Here is a 27,251-nt window from a genome sequence, read left to right on the forward strand (position 1 = left end):
AAAAGAGACCATAGCAAAAATCAACAAAACCAAAAGCTGGTTCTTTAAAAGGATAAATAAAATTGACAAACCATTAGCCAGACTGATCAAGAAACAAAGGGAGAAAAATCAAATCAATAAAATTAGAAATGAAACCGGAGAGATCACAACAGACAACACAGAAATACAAAGGATCATAAGAGACTACTATCAACAATTCTATGCCAATAAAATGGACAACGTGGAAGAAATGGACAAATTCTTAGAAAAGTACAACTTTCCAAAACTCGACCAGGAAGAAATAGAAAATCTTAACAGACTCATCACAAGCACGGAAATTGAAACTGTAATCAAAAATCTTCCAGCAAACAAAAGCCCAGGTCCAGACGGCTTCACAGCTGAATTCTACCAAAATTTAGAGAAGAGCTAACACCTATCCTGCTCAAACTCTTCCAGAAAATTGAAGAGGAAGGTAAACTTCCAAACTCATTCTATGAGGCCACCATCACCCTAATACCAAAACCTGACAAAGATCCCACACAAAAAAGAAAACTACAGGCCAATATCACTGATGAACATAGATGCAAAAATCCTTAACAAAATTCTAGCAATCAGAATCCAACAACACATTAAAAAGATCATACACCATGACCAAGTGGGCTTTATCCCAGGGATGCAAGGATTCTTCAATATCTGCAAATCAATCAATGTAATACACCACATTAACAAATTGGAAAATAAAAACCATATGATTATCTCAATAGATGCAGAGAAAGCCTTTGACAAAATTCAACATCCATTTATGATAAAAACTCTCCAGAAAGCAGGAATAGAAGGAACATACCTCAACATAATAAAGGCTATATATGACAAACCCACAGCAAACATTATCCTCAATGGTGAAAAATTGAATGCATTTCCTCTAAAGACAGGAATAAGACAAAGGTGCCCACTTTCACCATTACTATTCAACATAGTTTTGGAAGTTTTGGCCACAGCAATCAGAGCAGAAAAAGAAATAAAAGAAATCCAAATTGGAAAAGAAGAAGTAAAACTCTCACTGTTTGCAGATGACATGACCCTCTACATAGAAAACCCTAAAGACTCCACCAGAAAATTACTAGAACTAATCAATGACTATAGTAAAGTTTCAGGGTATAAAATCAACACAGAGAAATCCCTTGCATCCCTATACACTAATAATGAGAAAACAGAAAGAGAAATTAAGGAAACAATTCCATTCACCATTGCAACAGAAAGAATAAAATACTTAGGAATATATCTACCTAAAGAAACTAAAGACCTATACATAGAAAACTATAAAACACTAGTGAAAGAAATCAAAGAGGACACTAATAGATGGAGAAATATAACATGTTCATGGATTGGAAGAATCAATATAGTGAAAATGAGTATACTATCCAAAGCAATTTATAGATTCAATGCAATCCCTATCAAGCTACCAACAGTATTCTTCACAGAGCTAGAACAAATAATTTCACAATTTGTATGGAAATACCAAAAACCTCGAATAGCCAAAGCTATCTTGAGAAAGAAGAATGGAACTGGAGGAATCAACCTACCTAACTTCAGGCTCTACTACAAAGCCACAGTCATCAAGACAGTATGGTACTGGCACAAAGACACACATATAGATCAATGGAACAAAATAGAAAGACCAGAGATAAATCCACGCACATATGGACACCTTATCTTTGACAAAGGAGGCAAGAATATACAATGGATTAAAGACAATCTCTTTAACAAGTGGTGCCGGGAAATCTGGTCAACCACTTGTAAAAGAATGAATCTAGAACACTTTCTAACACCATACACAAAAATAAACTCAAAATGGATTAAAGATCTCAACGTAAGACCAGAAACTATAAAACTCCTAAAGGAGAACATAGGCAAAACACTCTCTGACACACATCACAGCAGGATCCTCTATGACCCACCTCCCAGAATATTGGAAATTAAAGCAAAAATAAACAAATGGGACCTAATTAACCTTAAAAGCTTCTGCACATCAAAGGAAACTATTAGCAAGGTGAAAAGACAGCCTTCAGAATGGGAGAAAATAATAGCAAATGAAGCAACTGACAAACAACTAATCTCAAAAATATACAAGCAACTCCTACAGCTCAACTCCAGAAAAATTAATGACCCAATCAAAAAATGGGCCAAAGAACTAAATAGACATTTCTCCAAAGAAGACACACAGATGGCTAACAAACACATGAAAAGATGCTCAACATCACTCATTATCAGAGAAATGGATATCAAAACCACAATGAGGTACCATCTCACACCAGTCAGAATGGCTGCAATCCAAAAGTCTACAAATAATAAATGCTGGAGAGGGTGTGGAGAAAAGGGAACCCTCTTACACTGTTGGTGGGAATGCAAACTAGTACAGCCACTATGGAGAACAGTGTGGAGATTCCTTAAAAAACTGGAAATAGAGCTGCCTTATGATCCAGCAATCCCACTGCTGGGCATACACACTGAGGAAACCAGAAGGGAAAGACACACGTGTACCCCAATATTCACCGCAGCACTGTTTATAATAGCCAGGACATGGAAGCAACCTAGATGTCCATCAGCAGATGAATGGATAAGAAAGCTGTGGTACATATACACAATGGAGTATTACTCAGCCATTAAAAAGAATACATTTGAATCAGGTCTAATGAGGTGGATGAAACTTGAGCCTATTATACAGAGTGAAGTAAGCCAGAAAGAAAAACACCAATACAGTATACTAACGCATATATATATGAATTTAGAAAGATGGTAACAATAACCCTGTGTACGAGACAGCAAAAGAGACACTGATGTATAGAACAGGATTATGGACTCTGTGGGAGAGGGAGAGGGTGGGAAGATTTGGGAGAATGGCATTGAAACATGTAAAATATCATATATGAAACGAGTTGCCAGTCCAGGTTCGATGCACGATACTGGATGCTTGGGGCTAGTGCACTGGGACGACCCAGAGGGATGGTATGGGGAGGGAGGAGGGAAGAGGGTTCAGGATGGGGAACACATGTATACCTGTGGCGGATTCATTTTGATATTTGGCAAAACTAATACAATTATGTAAAGTTTAAAAATAAAATTAAATTAAAAAGAAAACATGTACTATATTTTACCATGAGATAATTAATCAAAATGAGCAAGTAATCTCTCACTGTTTTATTTATTTATTTATTTTTTTTCTCTGAGACCATTCAGGTGCCTCCGAGGACGCCCAGATCTTTACGCTGTACTTCTGGATGCATCACGCTATACTTTCTTTTTTTAACACAAAGCATGGGGGTGGTCCTAAAATGGCAGAGGACTGGGACAAGGAGACCACTTTCTCCCCCACAAATTCATCAAAAGATCATTTGAATGCTGAGCTAATTTCACAAAACAACTTCTGAATGCTGGCGGAGGACATCAGCCACCCAGAAAGGCAGCCCATTGTCTTCAAAAGGAGGTAGGACAAAATATAAAAGACAAAAAAAGAGACAAAAGAGGTAGAGAACAGAGATCCGTCTGGGGAGGGAGTTGTAAAAGAGGAGAAGTTTCCAAACACCAGGAAAACACTCTCACCAGCAGGTAGGTGGGCAGTTTTTGAATCTCAGAGGGCAACATAACTGGGAGGGAAATAAATAAGTAAATAAAACCCACAGATTATGTGCCTAACCACAACTCCCAGCAGAGAAGTAGCCCAGATGCTCGCATCTGCCACCAGCAAGCGGGGGCTGAACAGGAAGGCATGGGCTGCATTGCTTAGGGTAAGGACCAGGCCTGAATGCCCTAAGGACAATCTCAGGGAGCTAACATGAGACAGCAACCCAAACTGTGGGATAGCCAGAGAGAAAAAAAGAAAGAGCGAGAGAGAACTTTCCCATGAAAAGCTCTAACCTAAGGCACTGCCAGGCCCACTCACAGAACAAAGGACTGAGTGAATACCAGAGGAGAGCTAGCCTGCTGCGGACCGGCCCATCCCCCATGAGAGGCAGAGAGGCAGGCGGGTGACAGCCAGAGCTGGAAAGGGGCAGTCTCGGCCCCAGAGATGGCATCCTCCACCAAACTGCAAGCAGGCTCCCAGTTGCTAACCAAATGTTCCTGGGAAACTGGACGGTTGACATCCAACAGGAGGGTCACAGCCAGAGATCAGCTCCCCAGAGGAGACACACAGCACACGTGGGACGGTGCTCCCACTACGCTCCCAGGAAACCAAGTGGCTGGGACCGGGGAGGCGATGAGACACACTGCACACTTGGGGAGTGTGCTCCCCAAGCGCCTCGTCACCTGAGCTGCTCGGACCTGGGAAGGGCACAAAACGCAGGCCCAACCAAGTATGTGCCTTTGTGGAGTACCTGAGAACCTGAACCTGAGCAGCTTAGACCTGGGAAGTGCACGCAACCCAGGACCCGCTTGGACAGTTCCCCTGCAGAGCCTGAGCAGTGTAGACAGGGAAAGCACAGTCTCCATGAGTGGGGGCAAACCCAGTGTGGTCCAGACAATGCGAGCACTCCCCACACACGCCAGTGATATTTGTTTGCAGTGTTCCTCCCTCCCCACAGCACAACTGAACAAGTGAGCCTAAATAAGTGACCACCTTCGCCACCTTGTGTCAGGGCAGAAATTAGACACCGAAGAGACTCGCAAACAAAAGCCGCCAAAATAAACAGAGGGAACAGCTTTGGAAGTGACAGGTGCAACAGATTAAAACCCTGTAGTTAGCACTGACTACATTGGAAGGGGCCTATAGACCTTGAGAGGAAGTATAAGCTAGAACAAGGAATTATCTGAAACTGAAATGACCCATCCATCACTGCCTGCAATAGCTCCAGAGAAATTCCTAGATATATTTTATTATCATTTTTTAAATTTTTTAATTCTAACTACTTTATTACTCCATTAATTTTCATTTTTATAACCCACTATTATCTTGATGAAAGTGAAAGTGGAGAGTGAAAAAGTTGGCTTAAAGATCAACGTTGAGAAGACAAAAATCATGGCATCTGGTCCCATCAGTTCATGGGAAATAGATGGGGAAACAGTGGAAACAGTGTCAGACTTTATTTGGGGGCTCAAAAATCACTGCAGATGGTGACTTCAGCCATGAAATTAAAAGATGCTTACTCCTTGGAAGGAAAGTTATGACCAACCTAGATAGCATATTCAAAAACAGAGACATTACCTTGCCAACAAAGGTTCGTCTAGTCAAGGCTATGGTTTTTCCTGTGGTCATGTATGGATGTGAGAGTTGGACTGTGAAGAAGGCTGAGTGCCGAAGAATTGATGCTTTTGAACTGTGGTGTTGGAGAAGAGTCTTGAGAGTCCCTTGGACTGCAAGGAGATCCAACCAGTCCATTCTGAAGGAGATCAGCCCTGGGATTTCTTTGGAAGGAATGATGCTAAAGCTGAACCTCCAGTACTTTGGCCACCTCATGTGAAGAGTTGACTCACTGGAAAAGACTCTGATGCTGGGGGGGATTGGGGGCAGGAGGAGAAGGGGACGACAGAGGATGAGATGGCTGGATGGCATCACTGACTCGATGGATATGAGTCTGGGTGAACTCCGGGAGTTGGTGATGGACAGGGAGGCCTGGCGTGCTGTGATTCATGGGGTCGCAAAGAGTCGGACACGACTGAGTGACTGGACTGAACTGAACTATCTAGCAAAAAAGAACCTATTTTTAAAGCAAATTTCATATATACTTTTTATAATTTTTGTGATTTTTTTTTAATATTGTATTTTTGAGAGTTTATCCTCTACTCTTGATTTTCAATCTTTTCTTTTGGGTATTTGTTATCAATTTTGTACCTTTAAGAATCCAATCTTCAGTATCCATTTTTACTTAGGAGTGTGATTACTGGCTTGATTGCCCTCTCCCTCTTTTGACTCTCCTTGTTCTCCCCCAGGTCACATCCATTTCCTCCCTCCCACCTCTTCTCTACTCAACTCTGTGAATCTCTTTGGGTATTCTGAGCTTTGGAGAACACTTAGGGAAATGAGCACTGGCTAGATCTGTCTCTTGCCTTTTGACACCCCATGTTCTCTTCTTGGTCACCTCTATCTCCTTCCTCCCTCTCTCTTCTCTGTGTAACTCTGTGAAACTCTCTGGATGTTCCAGGCTGTGGACAGCACATAAGAATTTGATTACTGGCTAGATTTCTGTCTCCCATTTTGATTCATCCTCTTCTCCTCCTGGTCACCTCTATCTCCTTCCTTCCTCTTCTCTTCTCCATGTAACTCTGTGAACCTCTCTGGGTGTCCCTCACTGTGGAGAATCTTTTCTCTTTTAACCTACATGTTTTAGCATTGGTGCTGTATGGATGGAGAAGTCTTCAGGCTAATGTAGAATAAGACTGAAAGCCAGAGACAGGAGGCTTAAATCCAAAACCTGAGAACACCAGAAAACTCCTGACTCCAGGGAACATTAATGAACAAGAGCTCATCCAAAAGCCTTCATAACTACAATGAAACCAAGCTCCACCTAAGAGCCAACAAGTTCCAGAGCAAGACATACCAAGCTAATTCTCCAGCAACACAGGAACATAGCACTGAGCATTAAAATACAGGCTGCCCAAAGTCACACCAAACCCATAGACAACTCAAAACTCACTACAGGACACTTCATTGCACTCCAGAGAGAAGAGATCCAGCTCCACCCACCAGAACACCGACGCAAGCTTCCCTAACCAGGAAACCTTGACAAGCCACTCCTCCAACCACACCCACAGGGAGGAACCTCCACAATAAAGAGGAAACACAAAGTTCCAGCATACAGAAAGGCCACCCCAAACACAGACATCTAAACTAGATGAAAAGGCAGAAAAATATTCAGCAGGTAAAGGAACATGATAAATGCACAACAAATGAAACAAAAGAGGAGGAGATAGGGAATCTACCTGAAAATGAATTCAGAATAATGATAGGAAAAATGATCCAAAATTTTGTGAACAAAACAGAGTTACATATATATAGTCTGGAGACAAGGATTGAGAAGATGTGCAAAATATTTAACAAGGACCTAGAAAAAATAAAAGAGAGTCAATCAATAATGAATAATGCAATAACTGAGATCAAAAGCACTCTGGATGGAGCCAACAGTAGAATAACTGAGGCAGAAGATAGGATAAGTGAGGTGGAAGATAGGATAAGTGAGGTGGAAGATAGAATGGTGGAAATAAATGAAGCAGAGAGAAAAAAAGAAAAAAGAATTAAAAGAAATGAGGACAACCTCAGAGACCCATGGGACAATGTCACATGCCCCAACATTCAAATCACAGGAGTCCCAGAAGAAGAAGACAAAAAGAAAGGCCATGAGAAACTACTTGAGGATAATAGTTGAAAACTTCCCTAAAATGGAGAAGGAAATAGTCACCAAAGTCCAAGAAACCCAGAGAGTCCCAAACAGGGTAAACCTCAGGTGAAATATCCCAGACACATATTAATCAAATTAACCAATATCGAACAAAAAGAACAATTATTAAAAGCAGCAAGGGGAAAACAACAAATAACACACAAGGGGATTCTCATAAGGATAACAGCTGATCTTTCAATAGAAACTCTTCAGGCCAGAAGGGAATGGCAGGACATACTTAAAGCAATGAAAGAGAAAAACCTACAACCCAGATTACTATACCCATCAAGGATCTCATTCATATATGAAGGAGAAATCAAAAGCTTTACAGATAAGCAAAACCTGAGAGAATTCAGCACCACCAAACCAGCTATTCAACAAATGCTGCTGCTGCTGCTGCTGCTAAGTCGCTTCAGTCGTGTCTGACTCTGTGCGACCCCATAGACGGCAACCCACCAGGCTCCCCCATCCCTGGGATTCTCCAGGCAAGAACACTGGAATGGATTGCCATTTCCTTATCCAATGCATGAAAGTGAAAAGTGAAAGTGAAGCCACTCAGTCGTGTCCGACTCTTAGCGACCACATGGACTGCAGCCCACCAGGCTCCTCTGTCCATGGGATTTTCCAGGCAAGAGTACTGGAGTGGGGTGCCATTGCCTTCTCCTCAACAAATGCTAAAGGATCTTATTTAGACAGAAAACACAGAAAAGGTGTATAAATTCAAACCCCAAACAACAAAGTAAATGGCAATGGGATCATACTTATCAATAATTACCTTAAATGTAAATGGGTTGAATGCCCCAATCAAAAGACAAAGATGGGCCCAGCTCAGTTCAGTTCAGTTCAGTCACTCAGTCGTGTCCAACTCTTTGTGACCACATGCCAGGCCTCCCTGTCCATCACCAACTCCCGGAGTTCACTCAGACTCATGTCCATCGAGTCAGTGATGCCATCCAGCCATCTCATCCTCTGTCATCCCCTTCTCCTCCTGCCCCCAATCCCTCCCAGCATCAGAGTCTTTTCCAATGAGTCAACTCTTCACATGAGGTGGCCAAAGTACTGGAGGTTCAGCTTTAGCATCATTCCTTCCAAAGAAATCCCAGGGCTGATCTCCTTCAGAATGGACTGGTTGGATCTCCTTGCAGTCCAAGGGACTCTCAAGAGTCTTCTCCAACACCGCAGTTCAAAAGCATCAATTCTTCGGCGCTCAGCCTTCTTCACAGTCCAACTCTCACTTCCATACATGACCACAGGAAAAACCATAGCCTTGACGAGACGGACCTTTGTTGGCAAAGTAATGTCTCAGCTTTTGAATATGCTATCTAGGTTGGTCATAACTTTCTTTCCAAGGAGTAAGCGTCTTTTAATTTCATGGCTGCAGTCACCATCTGCTGTGATTTTGGGGGCCCTCCAAAAATAAAGTCTGATACTGTTTCCACTGTTTCCCCATCTATTTCCCATGACGTGATGGGACCGGATGCCATGATCTTCGTTTTCTGAATGTTGAGCTTTCAGCCAACTTTTCCACTCTCCACTTTCACTTTCATCAAGAGGCTTTTGAGTTCCTCTTCACTTTCTGCCATAAGGGTGGTGTCATCTGCATATCTGAGGTTATTGATATTTCCCCTGGCAATCTTGATTCAAGCTTGTGCTTCTTCCAGTCCAGCATTTCTCCTGATGTACTCTGATTATAAGTTAAATAAGCAGGGTGACAATATACAGCCTTGACGTACTCCTTTTCCTATTTGGAACCAGTGCGTTGTTCCATGTCCAGTTCCAACTGTTGCTTCCTGATCTGCATACACATTTCTCAAGAGGCAGGTCAGGTGGTCTGGTATTCCCATCTCTTTCAGAATTTTCCACAGTTTATTGTGATCCACACAGTCAAAGGCTTTGCCATAGTCAATAAAGCAGAAATCAATGTTTTTCTGGAACTCTCTTGCTTTTTCAATGATCCAGCGGATGTTGGCAATTTGATCTCTGGTTCCTCTGCCTTTTCTAAAACCAGCTTGAACATCAGCAAGTTTGCGGTTCACATATTGCTGAAGCCTGGCTTGGAGAATTTTGAGCATTACTTTGCTAGCGTGTGAGATGAGTGCAATTGTGTGGTAGTTTGAGCATTCTTTGGCATTGCCTTTCTTTGGGATTGGAATGAAAACTGACCTTTTCCAGTCCTGTAGCCACTGCTGAGTTTTCCAAATTGCTGGCATATTGAGTGCAGCACTTTCACAGCATCATCTTTCAGGATTTGAAATAGCTCAACCGGAATTCCATCACCTCCACTAGCTTTGTTCATAGTGATGCTTTCTAAGGCCTACTTGACTTCACATTCCAGGATGTCTGGCTCTAGGTCAGTGATCACATCATCGTAATTATCTGTGTCGTGAAGATTTTTTTGTACAGTTCTTCTGTGTATTCTTGCCACCTCTTCTTAATATCTTCTGCTTCTGTTAGGTCCATACCATTTCTGTCCTTTATCGAGCCCATCTTTGCATGAAATGTTCCCTTGGTATCTCTAATTTTCTTTAAGAGATCTCTAGTCTTTTCCATTCTGTTGTTTTCCACTATTTCTTTGCATTGATCACTGAGGAAGGCTTTCTTATCTCTTCTTGCTATTCTTTGGAACTCTGCATTCAGATGTTTATGTCTTTCCTTTTCTCCTTTGCTTTTTGCTTCTCTTCTTTTCACAGCTATTTGTAAAGCCTCCCCAGACAGCCATTTTGCTTTTTTGCATTTCTTTTCCATGGGGATGGTCTGAATGGATACAAAAGCAAGACCTCTACATATGCTGTCTACAAGAGACCCACCTCAAAACAAGGGACACATACAGACTGAAAATGAAGGGCTGGAAAAATATATTTAATGCAAATGGAGACCACAAGAAAGCAGGAGTAGCAATACTCACATCAGATAAAATAGACTTTGAAATAAAGACTGTGAAAAGAGACAAAGAAGGACACTACATAATGATTAATGGATCAATCCAAGAGGAAGATATAACAATTATAAATATATATGCACCCAACATAGGAGCACCACAATATGTAAGGTCCTAACAAGTATGAAAAGGGAAATTAATAGCAACACAGTAATAGTGGGAGACTTTAATACACCTATGGATAGATCAACTAAACAGAAAATTAACAAGGAATCACAAACTTTAAATGATATAATGGGCCAGTTAGACTTAATTGATATCTATAGGACATTTCATCCAAAAACAATGACTTTCACCTTCTTCTCAAGTGCACATGGACCCTTCTCCAGGATAGATCACATCCTGGGCCATAAATCTAGCCTTAGTAAATTAAACAAAAAAGAAAGAAAGAAAGAAATCATTCTAAGTATCTCTTCTGATCACAAGATTAGATATTTGCAGTAAGATTAGATATCAACTACAGGGGGGAAAAAGGACTATTAAAAATACAAACATAAGGAGGCTAAACAACACGCTTCTGAATAACCAACAAATCAGAAGAAATCACAAAACAAATCAAACTATGCATAGAAACAAATGACAATGAAAGCACGACACCCCAAAACCTTTGGAACTCAGTAAAATCAGTGCTAAAGGGAAGGTTCATAGCAATACAAGCTTACCTCAAGAAACAAGAGAAAAATCAAATAGATAATCTAACTCTACAACTGAAGCAACTAGAAAAGGAAGAAATAAAGAACCCTAGGTTTAGTAGAAGGAAAGAAATCATAAAAATTAGGGGAGAAATTAATCAAAAAGAAACAAAGGAGACTATGGCAAAAATCAACAAAGCTAAAAGCTGGTTCTTTGAGAAGATAAATAAAATAGACAAATCATTAGCCAGACTAGTCAAGAAAAGCAGGGCAAATAATCAAATCAACTAAATTAGAAATGAAAATGGAGAAATGGGAAATCACAACAGACAAAAGAATCATAAGAGACTGCTATCACAACTATATGCCCCCAAAATGGACAACTTGGAAGAAAGGGACAAACTCTTAGAAAAGTAAAACTTTCCAAAACTGAACCAGAAAGAAATAGAAAATCTTAACAGACACATCACAAGCATGGAAATCAAAACTGTAATCAGAAATATTCCAGCAAACAAAAGCCCAGGATGAGATGGCTTCACAGCTGAATTCTACCAAAATTTAGAGAAGAGTTAACATCTATCCTACTCAAACTCTTCCAGAAAATTGCAGAGGAAGGTAAACTCCCAAACTCATTCTATGAGGTCACCATCACCTTAATACCAAAACCAGACAAAGATGCCACAAAGAGAGAAAACTAAAGGCCAATATCACTGATAAACATAGATGCAAAAATCCTTAACAAAATTCTAGCAAACAAAATCCAACAACTTATTAAAAAAAAAAAAAAAATCATACCATCATGACGAGGTGGGCTTTATCCCAGGGATACAAGGATTCTTTAATATCCACAAATCAATCAATGTGATACACCACATTAACAAATTGAAAAATAAAAGCCATATGATTATCTCAATAGATGTAGAGAAAGCCTTTGACAAAATTCAACATCCATTTATGATAAAAACTCTACGGAAAGCAGCCATAGAAGGAACATACCTCAACATAATAAAAGCTATATATGATAAAATCACAGCAAACATTATCTTCAATGGTGAAAACCTGACAGAATTTCCCCTAAAGGCAAAAACAAGACAGGGGTTCCCACTCTCACCACTACTACTAAACACAGTTTTGGAAGTTTTGGCCACAGCACTCAGAGAAGAAAAAGAAATGAAAGGAATCCAGATTGGAAAAGAAGTAAAACTCTCACTGTGTGCAGATGACATGTTCCTCTACATAGAAAACCATAAAGACACCACCAGAAAATTACAAGAGCTAATCAATGAATATAGTAAAGTTGAAGGATATAAAATTAACATACCTTGCATTCCTATACACTAACAATGAGAAAACAGAAAGAGAAATTAAAGAAACAATTCCATTCACTGTTGCAATGAAAAGAATAAAATACATAGGAATAAATCTACCTAAAGAAACAAAAGACCTATATATAGAAAACTAAAAAAAAACTCTGATGAAAGAAATCAAAGATGACACAAATAGAGGGGAAAATATACCATGTTAATGGATCAGAAGAATCAATATAGTGAAAATGAGTTTACTACCCAAAGCAATATATGGATTCAATGCAATCCCAATCAAGCTACCAATGGTATTTTTCAGAGAATTAGAACAAATAATTTTACACTTTGTATGGAAATACAAAAAACCTCGAATAGCCAAAACAATCTTGACAAAGAAGAATGCAACTGGAGGAATCAACCTACCTGACTTCAGACTATACTACAAAGCTACAGTCATCAAGACAGTATGGTACTGGCACAAAGACAGAAATATAGATCAATGGAACAAAATAGAAACCCAGAAACGAATCAACATACCTATGGACACCTTATCTTTGACAAAGGAGGCAAGAATATACAATGGAGAAAAGACAATCTCTTTAACAAGTTGTGCTGAGAAAACTGGTAAACCACTTGTAAAAGAATGAATTAGAATACTTTCTAACACCATACACAAAAATAAACTCAAAATGGAAGAAAGATCTAAATGTAAGATGAGAAACTATAAAACTCCTAGAGGAAAACATAGGCAAAACACTCTCTGACATAAATCACAGCATGATCCTCTATGACCCACCTCCCAGAGTAATGGAAATAAAAGCAAACATAAACAAATGGGACCTAATTAAACTTAAAAGCTTTTGCACAATGAAGGAAACTATTAGCAAGGTGAAAAGACAGCCTTCAGAATGGGTGAAAATAATAGCAAATAAAGCATCTGACAAAGAATTAATCTCAAAAATATAGAAACAGTTCCTGCAGTTCAATTCAAGAAAAATAAATGGCCCAATCAAAAAATGGGCCAAAGAACTAAACAGACATTTCTCCAAAGAAGACATACAGATGGCTAACAAACCTGTGGTGGATTCATTTCGATATATGGCAGAACCAATACAATATTGTAAAGTTTAAAAATAAAATTTAAAAAAAAGAAAAGATGCTCAACATCACTCATTATCAGGGACATGCAAATCAAAACCACAATGAGGTACCATCTCATTCCAGTCAAATGGCTGCTATCCAAAATTTACAAACAATAAATGCTGAAGAGGGTGTGAAGGAAAAGGAACCCTCTTATACTGTTAGTGGGAATGCAAACTAGTACAGCCACCATGGAGAATAGTATGGAGATTCCTTTAAAAGCTTCAAATAGAACTGCCATACAACCCAGCAATCCCACTGCTGCGCATACACACCGAAGAAACCAGAATTGAAAGAGACACATGTACCCCAATGTTCATTGCAGCAATGTTTACAATAGCTAGGACATGAAAGCAACCTGGATGTCCATTGGCAGACGAATGGATAAGAAAGCCGTGGCATATATACATAATGGAATATTACTCAGCTATTAAAAAGAATGCATTTGAATCAGTTCTAATAAGGTGGATGAAACTGGAGCCTGTTATACAGAGTGAAGTGAGTTGGAAAGAAAAGCAAATACAGAATATTAATGCATATATATGGAATTTAGAAAGATGGTAATGATGACCCTATATGTGAGACAGCAAAAGAGACACAGATGTATAGAACAGTGTTTTGCACTCTATGGGAGAAGGCAAGGGTGGGGTGATTTGAGAATAGCATTGAAACATATATATTATCATATGTGAAACATATCACCAGTCCAAGTTCAATGCATAAGACAGGGTGCTCAGTGCTGGTGCACTGGGATGACCCTGAGGGATGGGATGGGGAGGGAGTGGAGGGGGGTTCAGGATGGGGAACACATGTACACCCATGGCTGATTCATGTCAATGTATTGCAAAAACCACTACAATATTGTAAAGTAATTAGCCTCCAATTAAATTAATTAAAAAAAGAAACACAAAGCATTTGGAAATGAATACAATAACCTAAATTTAACTTTATTAATGACATAAATTAGTACCTGCTATGCATACAAAAATGAAAATAGCCCTCCTAACATCTCTTGAATTCACAATGCTAAAGAGAGTGGAGAAACCTCTGTAATATACAATCCATCAAATATTTTGTTTTCCTCTTTAGCTGATGTGTCATTGTTATTTCAGCTTTGAAAGCTGTTTAAATTCCTGAATTCCATCAATGGGCATTTGCGTTAGCCTACTGGGCTTCCCTGGCAGTTCAGATGGTAAAGAATTTGCCTGCAGTGCATTGAGACCCTGGTTTGATCCCTGGGCCGGGAAGATCCCCTGGAGTAGGAAATCACAACCCACTCAGTATTCTTGCCTGAGAAACTCCATGGACAGAGGAGTCTGGTGAGCCACAGGCAATGGGGTCACAAAGTCAGACACAACTGAGTGACTAACACACCATCTTATATGAATATATAATATAAGTCCATCTTTCTTTAAGTTACCATAGTTCCTCAATTCAGAAGGTAAACAACTAATAGATTCACATTTCTCAGCAAGTGATCAACATAATAGACACCAAATTTCAATAAGTGGGTTCTAACAAACATAACACACTCTACCTTGGTAGAAAGCTTGTATGAAGGTTTCCTGTGGAAATATATAATATTTTAGGTGAGGATTTCCTTTAAAAAGTATATAATGCTACATATATTCTAAGCACTCCTGTGAAAACACAGAGAGCTGTGTTAATATTGGCCTGGCAAGCCAGATATTAATCACATAGTTGAGGACACAATAATATTGTGATCTCAAGGAAAGAAAGAGAAGGAATTCTAATTTCTAGACACTGTATTTCTCCCTGATTAACTTCTTTCTTAAGTAGTGAAGCCCAAGAGATGAGTGTGGTGAAGGGGAGTTTGCATACCTGCAAGGGAATAACACATTTACGTGGGACACTTGCTGCCAAAGGATTTCACTCAGGATCAATAAAAGCCATGGTTTATTCAGAAAGAATTGAAACAATCCAAACAACAGGGTAGGGATCCATTTCTAATCCCCTTGCCCATTCATGTAATGATGTAAGCTTTAGCTAAAGCAACCTATTAGAATAGACAACAGCACATATTTCCAGTGACTGATTTTCTCAATATGCAATTCTGGTTTAACTACCAAAATCCAGTACAGAGCAAATTAAGAGTCTTCATGCACCCACTTTCTTCTAGTAGATTTTAAAAATACTCATTCTAATTAATTCACAGAGTAAATGCAACTCAGACTCTTCATCTGTTAAGACATTACTGAATTACTCCTGGGAGCTCTAGTTGTTCACACAGGCTCCTAGTAAACACCTCAGACTCTTGTATAACAGACCAGATGATTTACCTGAGTGAACTGTTGAGTACCAGCCAGAATCAGGTATCTCAATTACCCTTCCTTTCCCATATTTCATGGCATATAGGGTACTCTGTCCATTTGCCCTAGGGAAATGGGAAGACAAAGAAAAGGTATTACACTCTAGATAGAATTTAGGTAAATAACAGAAAAATTAACCTCGATTTAGAAGACGTGTTTTATGGTGGAAAATGGTTCCCAGCTCACTGGGCCCTGTGTCCGTCTACCTTATAAAAAGTCCATTTGAATCACAACTGTCAGCTCTAAGAATTTGAGGAAGCTGCTGAGGGTCAAATATGGGGATAGTCTCACTCCATCAGCCAGAAGTTTACTTCTTTTTCAGAGAAACTATGTGAGAGTCAGAAGAAGAGGCTGAACAAGCCCCAACTAACCCCCCTGCTGTGGGAAAGTGAGGCTTCATGTAGACTTCACAGCCCTTTGGGTCAGACCAGGAATCACTCACCAGTATGCAAGCCACCAATCCTGCAGGACATAGGTAACCTGGAGCAGGAAACAACAGTCACTCACACACTGACATCACTGAGCCTCACACCCCGCTCACTAGGTTGGGAGATGGAAAGGCTCCAGAACGTGGAGACGGTCCTTCCAGCTCAGGTTTGTGCCAAGCCCCACACCCCAGATGACCACAGGTCAGGGGAGGGCATGCTACATTTTAATATCTTTACAAGACATTCTTTTTCTTCCTAGAATCTTTCTGTTATATACAAACAAAACCTCACCTCAATAAGTAAGCCTCACTTATTTTCCTCACAGATTTCATTCAGTACAAACCAAAATGGACTGCAAAGCACAATAAAAACAGTATAAAAGTCAGGACTTTTCAAAGAAAAAAAAATTTGATAGAAACTGTGATGATCAAGTTTCTTTGTCAGCTTGGCCAGGCCAGTCTCTAGTGGTTCAACCAAACCCTCGTCTAGATGTCGCTATGAAGGTATTCAGTGGATATGATTCACATCATCCTCGGAATTGAAGTAGAGGAGATCACCCTCAACACTGTGGTGGCCTTGTCCAGTCAGTCAAAGGCCTGATGAACAAAACCTGAGGCTTCCTGGAGGAGGAAGAAATTTTGCTTCAAGACTGCAGGGTCAGCTCCTGCCTGAGGTTCCAGCCTGTAGGCCTGCCTTTCTGATTTCACATTGACCAGCTAGACTGCACAACCTCATGAGCCAAATCTCTGAAATAAATCTCTTAATGTATATATTAAACATGTTAATATTAATAAATTAAATAAATACAGTATAAAAATATGTAAATACCAAGAAGAGGGCACAAAACCAAAATAAATGTTCTTATTTACCTGAGCTCCAATGTTCACTAAAATAAGGTAAATGATGATAAACCAGTGCATACCAGCTGTGAAGTAATTCTCATAGGTCTTAAAACCAACTCTTCCAACCAAACGGCCCTCCAGTGGTAATGTAACCTGGATATTCTCAGTCTGGGAGGGAGAACAGCAGTGAAAACAAAATTTTAAGTAAGGAACCCTCAAATTTCAAAAGTTTACAATGCCCTCCACTGCAAAGCTGTGAGGAAACAGATACATCTCATATGCTCGTAGGAGTGCAAGATGGTCCATTTCCTACAGAAAAGGGTGGGCAAATGTCTAGCCAAACCACATATGCATTTACCCTTGGACTCAGCCATCCTACTTTCAGAAATCTATTAGAAAAAGAACATTATTTGCATGAAATTATTCACTGTTGGTGGCTTTGCTTAAAGTCAATCATGACTCAGCACAAGCACAACTACCTGATTCAAGTACAAATGCAGAAGCTTCTTCCAAAATAATACACAAAGTGATATGGCACTAACATATCCCTCTAAATGACTTGTATCACTTCCAATGATAGAAATGTAAACCATACTTGGTGTTCCAAATCCTAGACAAATACAGCAACATGAGTTCACACAGGAAGTTGAAATAATGTGAGTCTGGACAGCACAGGATGGCATATGACCCAAATCTATTTAATTCCTGAATTTCAGGGAGTGATTCCTGAATGTGGAATGTGAGGGACTAATTTGAATATTTATCAGAATCATCCAGGTTCCTAGGTCTGGATATTGTGGGCTTGGATACCAAGAGAGAACCTGTGTATGTTTTTAAGAGAGAGCTACTGTTTTTCTTCATTTCTGTCTGTAGGACCTAGAATGCATTATAGAGTCACATGAGCCAAAGATGTACTCAACTCTATGCTGACCATTGGGCATTCAAGATGAATACAATGTGGCTCTAGGTCTCAAAGGGTAATAAAAAATAGGAAGACAAGAACTAACTCTAAAGTGTCTGGCCTACAACAAATGATCTAACAAAGGGGCAAAATATTACCATCAATCACCTGCAGAACATTCCAACATATAGGAAAAGTAGCTGATTTAATGTGGTCACAGAAAGACTCAGTCTAAAGAGATCTTCACATTAAACCTCTGGATGCATAAGGGAAGCTGGGAGCCACCAGAGTGAGTAGATGTAACTACGGTAAACTGATGGGTTCTCATATCAGCATGAGCCACAAACAGCTGGAAATTCATAGCAGTGCACCCCTACTGAGCTCCATAAGATTCTTCATCCTACACCCAAAGGAGAACACCAAGCAGGCTTGCTCCCTTCATGCTCTTCTAATTCTACCAATTCCATGGAATTAGGCTTGTAATCTTAGGATCTACTTTGGGATAAACAAAGATGTCATGAGAGAATCAGACTGAAGGTCCACGAGGCCACCAAGAGCAGACAGACAAGGGCATGTTGCAGGATGAGAAACTCACATCTTGGTCCTCTGGAGCTGCATCTTTCAAAGAGGGTCTGGAAGACGGTTGAGACTGAACTGAAGACTCGGAGATCAGAGTGAGTGTTCCTGGACCTGGAGATGGTTCAGCCTTCTCTACCTTCTCCCAGAAAATAATATCTTCAAAATCTATCCCAGATTTTGAAAACTCAGCAAAAGTCCCCTTTTGCATAACTTTGCCCTAAAATAAAGAATTTGAGAGGAATTCATTTACATTTGATAATATTAATCCAATCTACATACTAATTAAGAAAAGTTAACTAGTCTCAAATTATTATTTTCCTAAGAAAATTATCTCTAGGTTTGGAATTCTGGTAAAAAAAATCTAGATTCAGTTCAGTTCAGTCACTCAGTCACATCTGACTCTTTGTGACCTCATGGACTACAACATGCCAGGCCTCCCTGTCCATCACCAACTCCTGGAGCTTGCTCAAACTCATGTCTATCAAGTCAGTGATACCATCCAACCATCTCATCCTCTGTCATCCCCTTCTGCATTCAATTTTTCCCAGCATCAAGGTCTTTTCCAATGAGTCAGTTCTTCGCATCAGGTGGCCAAAGTATTGGGGTTTCAGCTTCAGCATCAGTCCTTCCAATGAATATTCAGGACTGGTTTCCTTCAGGATTGACTGGTTTGATCTCACTGCAGTCCAAGGGACTCTCAAGGTTCTTCTCCAACACCACAGTTCAAAAGCATCAATTCTTCAATGCTCAGCTTTCCTTATGGTCCAACTCTCATATCCATACATGACTACTGGAAAATTCATAGCTTTGACTAGTTGGACCTTTGTTGGCAAAGTAATGTCTCTGCTTTTTAATATGCTGTCTAGGTTGGTCATAGCTTTTCTTCCAAAGAGCAAAATGAGCATGGTATTCACTGTCAAACCCTACGCTAGGTGCTGGGGGATATGAAAGAAATGTATGTTCATGTTTTAAAAATGGAGGCCATTGACATAACTACCATGGGAACTCATGGATGCTAAAACTACTGATGTGGGTAGAAGTATCAGTACAGTGTTTTTGGACAACATGGAAATTGAGAGAAGCATCATGTTAAAATGCAAGTAAACAGTTAATTGGGGAAGATATTCCAGGAAAGAAACTTAAAAAAGGCTGACCCAGATGTGGCAACAAGCACATCTCCAGAGGTAATGCTCTCTCATCAAATCTTCACAGACCATTGTTATAGTATCATGTGCTCCACTGGGAGAAAGACATGTAGGAACCAGCCCTAAACAGAGTACCTATGAGCTTTATCTTCATGGTCTTTACCACTTCCCCACAAATGCAGGAAGTTCCCAGCTGAAAATTCAATATTCTACCTGCCATAGTATTTAAACAAAGAGGCCATGAGACTGAGGTGGCTCTAAATCCTTGACCTCCCATGCCAGCAAACCAACAACTAAGAACCAATGCACTCAGATCTAACAAAAAAATTAAAAAATAAAAACATAAGAACAACCAGTCACAAGCAGTCAACCAGGTATCCTCTATTCAGGCAACTGTTTAAGCTACAGTCAATCTAATCATTTTCTTTGAACACATGTGACACATCATTGCAGTTTCCCTCCTTTTGTTGTTGTTCCGTTTCTCAGTCATGTCCAGCTCTTTGTGACCCCATGGACTGCAGTACACCAGGCTTCCCTGTTCTTCATATCTCCCTGAGTTTGCTCAAACTCATGTTCATTGAGTCGGTGATGCCATCCAACCATCTAATCTTCATCCCTCTCTTACAAAATCCTATAAAATAATGTGCAAATATCTTCACTATATTCTGACGCCACGAAATATGGCTCAGCTCATTCACTCAATGTCAAACAAAATATAGAGAAAAATCACAGGATGCAAAACTAAACAGAGGAGAGCATCTCTGGTTAAGGCAGGTCAGATGGAAGAAGGTGCCCCAGGACCCTAGCTGGGACCTCTCTCACCCTATCTCCTAAGGTGATCCATTGTGCGAAACTCAATGAAGCATTTGGGTACTGTCTATACTACAGAATTAGAAAACTATTCAGGGTATACTGTGCCTTGTTCCACTTGGGAAGCAAAATTCAAAGACTTTATTTAATGAAATTACCTTTTTCTACATAGTACCTATAAGACGCACAAGGAAACAAGTATTGGTCCAAGGATAGGAATTTCACTGAGCAGCCAAGCACAGACAACTCTGAGAGGTTGAGAGGGCAACCATTCCCTTTCTGCTGTTAGAGATGAACCAGACAAAGAGTAAGGATGGACCCCAACTCATCCAGGGGTGCTCACGAGTGGACAAATAGTTGTTCTAATAGCACTAAAATTGAGGGTAGTGTCCTCAAAAGAAGCAATAAGGGACCCTAAAAGATCTAGGGACAAACTAAATAGGTTACTCTGTCTCCCACTGATCCTGTGCTCATAATATTGTCATCGTTGAGGCTTTACACACTAGTATCACCCTCTTCCAACATGAAATTAACTGTTATCAAATCTGAGAAACCTGAACTCCCCATTCCTGAAAGAGCAGTTAACAGTTGACGTGAGATATTGCTTCTAGAGAGGCAGAGGTTCTGCATTTAATAATCTTTCTTAGGACAGAAGTTCATTTGACAAATGAGGGATCTGACCAACTAGACAGCATATTAAAAAGCAGAGACATTACTTTGCCAACAAAGTTCCAACTAGTCAAAGCTATGGTTTTTCCAGTGGTCATGTATGGATGTGAGAACCAAAAAATTGATGGTTTTGAACTGTAGTGTTGGAGAACACTCTTGGACTGTAAGGAAATCAAACCACTCAATCCTAGAGGAGATCAGTCCTGAATATTCATTGAAAGGACTGATGCTGAAGCAGAAACTCCAATACTTTGGCCACCTAATGTGAAGAGCTGACTCATTTGAAAAGACCCTGATGCTGGAAAAGATTGAAGGCAGGATGAGAAGGGAATGACAGAGGATGAGAAGGTTGGACGGCATCACTGACTCAGTGACTTTGAGTAGACTCTGGGAGTTGGCAATGCACAGGGAGGTCTGGCGTGCTGCAGTCCATGGGGTCGCAAAGAGTCAGACACAACTGAGCAACTGAACTGACTGACCAAGGGCCTGTGGAACAGGCAAGGATTAATGACGGAGGTGCTGAGGCTCAGAAACAAAGAAGCCAAGGTCTGAAGCAACAAACAACCAGTAAGCCTGAAATATTCTCACTAATCTCCACCCCATCCCCAGCCATGCTAGGAGTTGGGGTTGATTGGTAGCCCCCTAGAAAGTAAGTTCAAGCCCTAAACATGATGCCTGTGAACATGATCTTATTTGCATTCAGTGTCTTTGTAGATGTAGTGAAGTTAAGATGAGGTCACACTGGAACAGGGTGACCTTAAATCCTATGTGACTGATATCCTTATGAGAAGAGACTCAGACACGGGGACAACGGCCATGTGACATCAGAGGCAGAGACCACAGTGCTGCAGCTGGAAGCCAAGGAACACAAGGAAGATCCATGAACACCACCAGCTGGAAGGAAGGATTCTCCCCTGGAGCCTTCAGAGACAGCATGGCCCTGCCGGCACCTGGATCTGGGATCTATAGCCTCCAGAACAGGAAAAAGATAAACTTCTGTTGTTTTGTCACCCAGTTTGCAGTGCTTTGTTACAGCAGCTCTAGAAACTGACACCCTATCCTGAGCCCACACTTCTGTCTCCTCAGCTTTACTAAGACTTCTAACTGCTTCTGCTGTCGCCCCTCCAGTGACCATCAGAGGAATCTCTTAACTCCAACATCAGGCCACATCGCTCTTCTGCTCTGGACCATCCAAGGCTTCCATCCCACTTCCAGGCTCGCTGCCCACTGCTCAGAGACCAGCTCCCTCCACGCCCCCCTGCTCACTGTCCTCAGACACACACACTGTCCCGCTGTTCCTCTAACCTGCCAGGTCAGCTCCTTCCTTAGGACACCCTGCCTCAGACTCCCTCCCCCAGGTGTTGCATGGCCCCCACCTTCATGTCATCCAGACCCCATGAGGCACCAGCTCCTCAAGGAGACAGCCAGTATGTCACCCTCCTCGTCACATCCATCCCCATAAGAACAGGAGTCCCATGAAGGCAGGGCCTTGTCCTCCTGCTGCACAGGCTCCCACACATATTGGGCACATAGAGACCTGGGCAGGGAGACCTGCAGAATGGGCATCTCTGACCCAGGTGCTTAGCTACCCAACCTTGCTTCTAGTGTTAATGGAAGATGCACTTTAGGCAAATTGTGCTTGACAATCACGTGGATACAAACAGGTCTCAGTAGCTCTAATTTCCAAGTAAAAAACTTTGACTTAAGTTATATAAGGGGAAAACACAAGTTATAAATAAAATAGCATCATTATCCTTAACAAATTTCAATAGAACAGTAATATTTCAGTAGTCCTGTGGTAGCACTCCTATATGCTTTAGTGTTTACGTGGCTTCAAGTTTAATAGTGACACTTTACAGGTCTTTGGATTGATCCTCAAAAACATGAATAGCATCAGCTCTGAGAAAAAGAGGGAGTTAAATTGAGGGAGAAGAGGACATTTACCATGAATCCAAGGAGAGTGACCTGCTGGGAGGTCTGGCCTTCAACACACCTGAGTGCTGGCAATTTCACAGGCTTCTAGAAACTACTTACATCTTTCAGTATCAGAATCTGACTTGCATCCTTTAGGTACTGCAGCTGATGAGTCACTAAGATTGTGATCTTCTCCTTCAAGGCCTGACGAATACACCTACAAATGTAAAAGGTATAGAATGCAAATACACATTAATGGGGGTGCTCCAAACTGAAAACACATATTCTGAAAACATAATGAGACAAAAACAACACAGCAAAGGTCTATAGTTTAAATAAAAAACAAATAATACAAATTAAATATAAATATGTCAATGATCCTGAATAGATCCTCAAATTTATCAGCAGCAAATGTGAACCCAGCTCTGCTAAAAAAAAATTCTAAAAAACAGTCCAGTGAAGGAGGCACTTGCTAAATATTTTCTGAAAACTCAGCTTAACAATAATTTACATTTCATAATGAAAAATAATTGAGCAATACTGAGATTCCAAAACTTGACTGAACTTAATATTTTATCACTATGTGGGAAGGGGAAAAGAGGCATCTATGTTACATAAAAACGTGTGCATTTTCCTTAGACAATTTTCTAGGGGATTATTTATGATTTATGATGCATACATTAACAACAAAAAATTAATAGAATCTTGGTAACCTTTGCTAGAGTGCCTTTTCTAGACACTTCTTACCAAATAATATTAAACAGAAAATGAGTGCCAACGTGGCCTCCATCAGTCTCTACAACAGTCCAAGTCCCATCCAGGAAATCAGTCTTCTTTCATAAGGACTGAACACCTTCCAAATATGAAAATTAAAGAACAGAATTCAGATGGCCCAAAGCACAATGGGAATCATCCAACGGCCAAAAGACACACCAGTTCTCTTACCCAAGACCCTTGTGTGATCAGGCCACCCAAAATGGCTGTTCTCTTGCTCTCTATACATCCCCTTCTCGACCAGTGTCTGCTTCACCTACACCTACTTACATGACTGACCTTCCTATATGCTTGTCCCAGCTAATGACGGCTCTAGCTTCAGATCACAATCCTCCATGATGCTTGTCAAAGGGGCAAGAAGGACATGACCCTCTGCTGGTTTTCATGGTGACCAATGGCCCACCCTGACATCAACCTTCCCCTATAACAGGTCATGTCCCCCCTCTCCTGCCGCCTTGCCCTTGGAGCAAAGACTACCACCATGTCCTCTTCCAACGTGGGCCTCAAATGATAGGATGCCCTTCCAGGATTTCCTTTGCACATGTAAGTGGGCCCTAATAATTAAACCATATGTGTGTTTGTCACTGATTCTGGGCTCTTTCTTAAGTCTAACCTGGGCAAGTCACAGGCCTGGCAGGTCTGGAAGGCCAACAACCTCTCTCAGTATCCAACCTTAAGTGTTTTTACAGTAACTTCTCCAACTGCTTCACATTTTTAATGCAACCCCCTAGGAACTCAGCCCCAGTCTCATCCCACAAGGTCCACAACCTCTCCAGGGAAGCAAGTGGCTGGATTTGGGGCCCTGGTGACCACAGTCAGGGCTGCAAGCAGGTACTCTGGGTGCCCAAGTCCCTCACAGAGCAAATCTCAGGAACCTGGGCCAGAACTCAGTCTGTGAGTGAGTCAAATGAAGAGTGTGAAGGCAGAAGACTGCAGCTCAGTCCCTCTCACGAGCCTGATGTCAGATGAGTGATGAAACCTCAGTTTCTTCATCTCAAAACAAGGCCAAAGACAACTCACCCACGGGTGCTGAGAAATGAAACCACCAATCCACTCAGTAAACGTCAGCCCCATTCTCCACTCCTCCCTAACCATGAGCAGTCATGTGCTTTGGACTCATGACAGAAAAGTCCTAAGGGGACACTCTGAACACTGGGTCTGTGATGAGAAGCAAGACCCCAGGATGTAGACACATACACCATTGCTTCATTAAGTCCAAAAGGATTCATTTTGCCCTTTGACATATCTTAGTTCAGCATTTGTATCTAAGATTCCTGAGTGAGCAAACCTCTTCAGACTTAGTACTAAAGCTTTTAATGGAACTGTTTCTCCTGAATTCATAATTACTTGCCAACAGTCCCTGAAGGCAGATGTTAATCAAATCTAATGGGTTTCTATGTCCAAGATGGAGCCACCCAAAAGTGGTAAAATGTTTGCTTCCTAACATTCCATCAGAGATGAAGTAATATAAATAATTACAACAAAGTGGCCAATTAATGACTTTGAAATTTTCCTAAATAATGCTTTTTATCCATCTCTAGCTGAAACTCCAGTACTTTGGCCACCTCATGCAAAGAGTTGACTCATTGGAAAAGACTCTGATGCTGGGAGGGATTGGGGGCAGAAGGAGAAGGGGACGACAGAGGATGAGATAGCTGGATGGCATCACTGACTCGATGGACGTTGAGTCTGAGTGAACTCCAGGTGTTGATGATGGACAGGGAGGCCGAGCGTGCTGTGATTCATGGGGTCGCAAAGAGTCAGACATGACTGAGCAACTGAACTGAACTGAACTGAAGAAGATAGTCTATTTTTCAAGTTTCAGAGTAAAGATTTCCAAGTTATGTCATAAAAATGATTCAAAAACAAGTTAGCTATTAAATCTATATAAGGGCTGTGTTCTATTTATTGGGTTGGCCACAAAATTCCTTCAGGTTTTTCCATAACATCTTACAGAAAACCCAACTGAACTTTTTGGCCAATCCAGTATCATTCTCTATAGGGGCTGTGTTAAGAGGAGATACATTCCATGGTAGAGGGGATACAAATAATTCAGAAACCGCACCTTCATCCATTCAATCAGCAAAGGTTTACTGAGGTGCCACTCTCTTGACGTACAACGCAGGCCAAGAAAGCAGACATTACTTTGCACCATGTAAAAGGGGGATACACTGAATGAGTACAGGACATGTACTATCAGGCCATGATGTGTGCTCTGAAGAAAAAGCAAGGGGGCTGCTGTAGTTGGGGAGACACAGGAGCCCCGAGATTCTCTGGGGAAACATCCCTGGAAGAAGACACAGCAGGTGCAGGGGTCTGGGACAGAACATGCTGGGCTGAGGCACCTTCCTGCATTCATAGCTTCTAGAGGGTGGGGAGACTCATAAATAGTCAAGTGCACCCACTGAGGGCAGTGAGAAGACAGAGGGCACGGGCTGCACCTGGAGGAGGAGGAGGGAATGTCAGGTCCTGTCTTCCATCTTCCTTCTGTGTCCTGGTGCACTGCTCCCTGGCTCTGGGACAGGGGGACCACTATGTATAGACAGACAGGGGTGAGAAAGGACTCCCACAAAGCCAGCACAGTGGATTACCAAGTAGGTGTGGGGAAGAGCTAGAAAGGCTGATGGGGGCAGATGGCAAAGAAGCCTGTTCTCTGAGGACCTGGAGCTGCTTCCTAAACATGGGAGGAATGGGAGGGGAGGGCAGGGGGAGGTCTATGAAGGGCTGGACCAGGAGGGTGAGCTGTGTAGACAGCAGCATGGGAGTCTGATCAGGACAGACCTGAAAAACTGATGACGCAGGAGGCAGGGGTCTGGTGATGTGGGGCTGATCCAGGAGAAGGTCCATGGCTGGACACAAATGAGACTGCATCAGTTCATCTAAGGACTCTCACCTTCTATAGGTAATAGAACCCACTTAATTATCACAAAATATAGTTATAAAAATCACAAATATTAGTAACCTGGTATATATTAATATACTCATGACTAAAGGAAGATGAAAATGGCAAGTAGAAGTGTGATTCATTCACTTTTAATAGAAAATATTCACCACAAATAAGCTTCAACACGACCACCATCTCTCATAGCATATTGTTCTGTCCAAATGCCTAACTCATTGAGAACATTCTCAGTCACTGTTGAGTGATTTCCTAAATTGCCTTTGTGATCCCTGCCCTAAGTTTCCCCAGAGAATGTGGTTCTGATTAGCATACAAGTCTTAACAAGCTTGCTTCTATTAAGTGTACATCCAAGGTCATTAAACCGAAAGGTTGGAGAGAACTTTATAAACATGTTATAAACACCTCACCTTTATAAACACCTAAGAGAGTTTTTGTGTTCAGCACACTGATACATGGCAATCCATAAACTTTCCCTTCCCCTCCCTGTGACACAGACACAAGAGCCAGCAGAAACTGCTCTTGCAGTGATGGGGAACTTGTGCAGAGGCACACAAGACAGGGTAGCAGACACTTGCAAGTTCAGGGTGGAGTGTT

General features: G+C 41.1%; 1 protein-coding gene across 1 annotated transcript in view; it reads right to left on the reverse strand.

Annotated features, from left to right (window-relative positions):
• LOC113902127 (multidrug resistance-associated protein 4-like) overlaps window positions 1-27,251 on the reverse strand; it is a 197,462-nt gene that overhangs the window by 93,734 nt on the left and 76,477 nt on the right. Inside the window, exons 14-18 of the mRNA XM_027557082.1 lie at window positions 23,102-23,198; window positions 18,460-18,660; window positions 16,991-17,131; window positions 16,136-16,173; window positions 15,664-15,758 (exon numbers count right to left, since the gene is read on the reverse strand). Of these exons, the coding sequence (XP_027412883.1) occupies window positions 15,664-15,758; window positions 16,136-16,173; window positions 16,991-17,131; window positions 18,460-18,660; window positions 23,102-23,198 (572 nt within the window). The remainder of the gene's footprint in view (window positions 1-15,663; window positions 15,759-16,135; window positions 16,174-16,990; window positions 17,132-18,459; window positions 18,661-23,101; window positions 23,199-27,251) is intronic.

The sequence above is a fragment of the Bos indicus x Bos taurus genome, chromosome 12 (genome assembly GCF_003369695.1).
Source record: "Bos indicus x Bos taurus breed Angus x Brahman F1 hybrid chromosome 12, Bos_hybrid_MaternalHap_v2.0, whole genome shotgun sequence".
Lineage (NCBI taxonomy): Eukaryota > Metazoa > Chordata > Mammalia > Artiodactyla > Bovidae > Bos > Bos indicus x Bos taurus.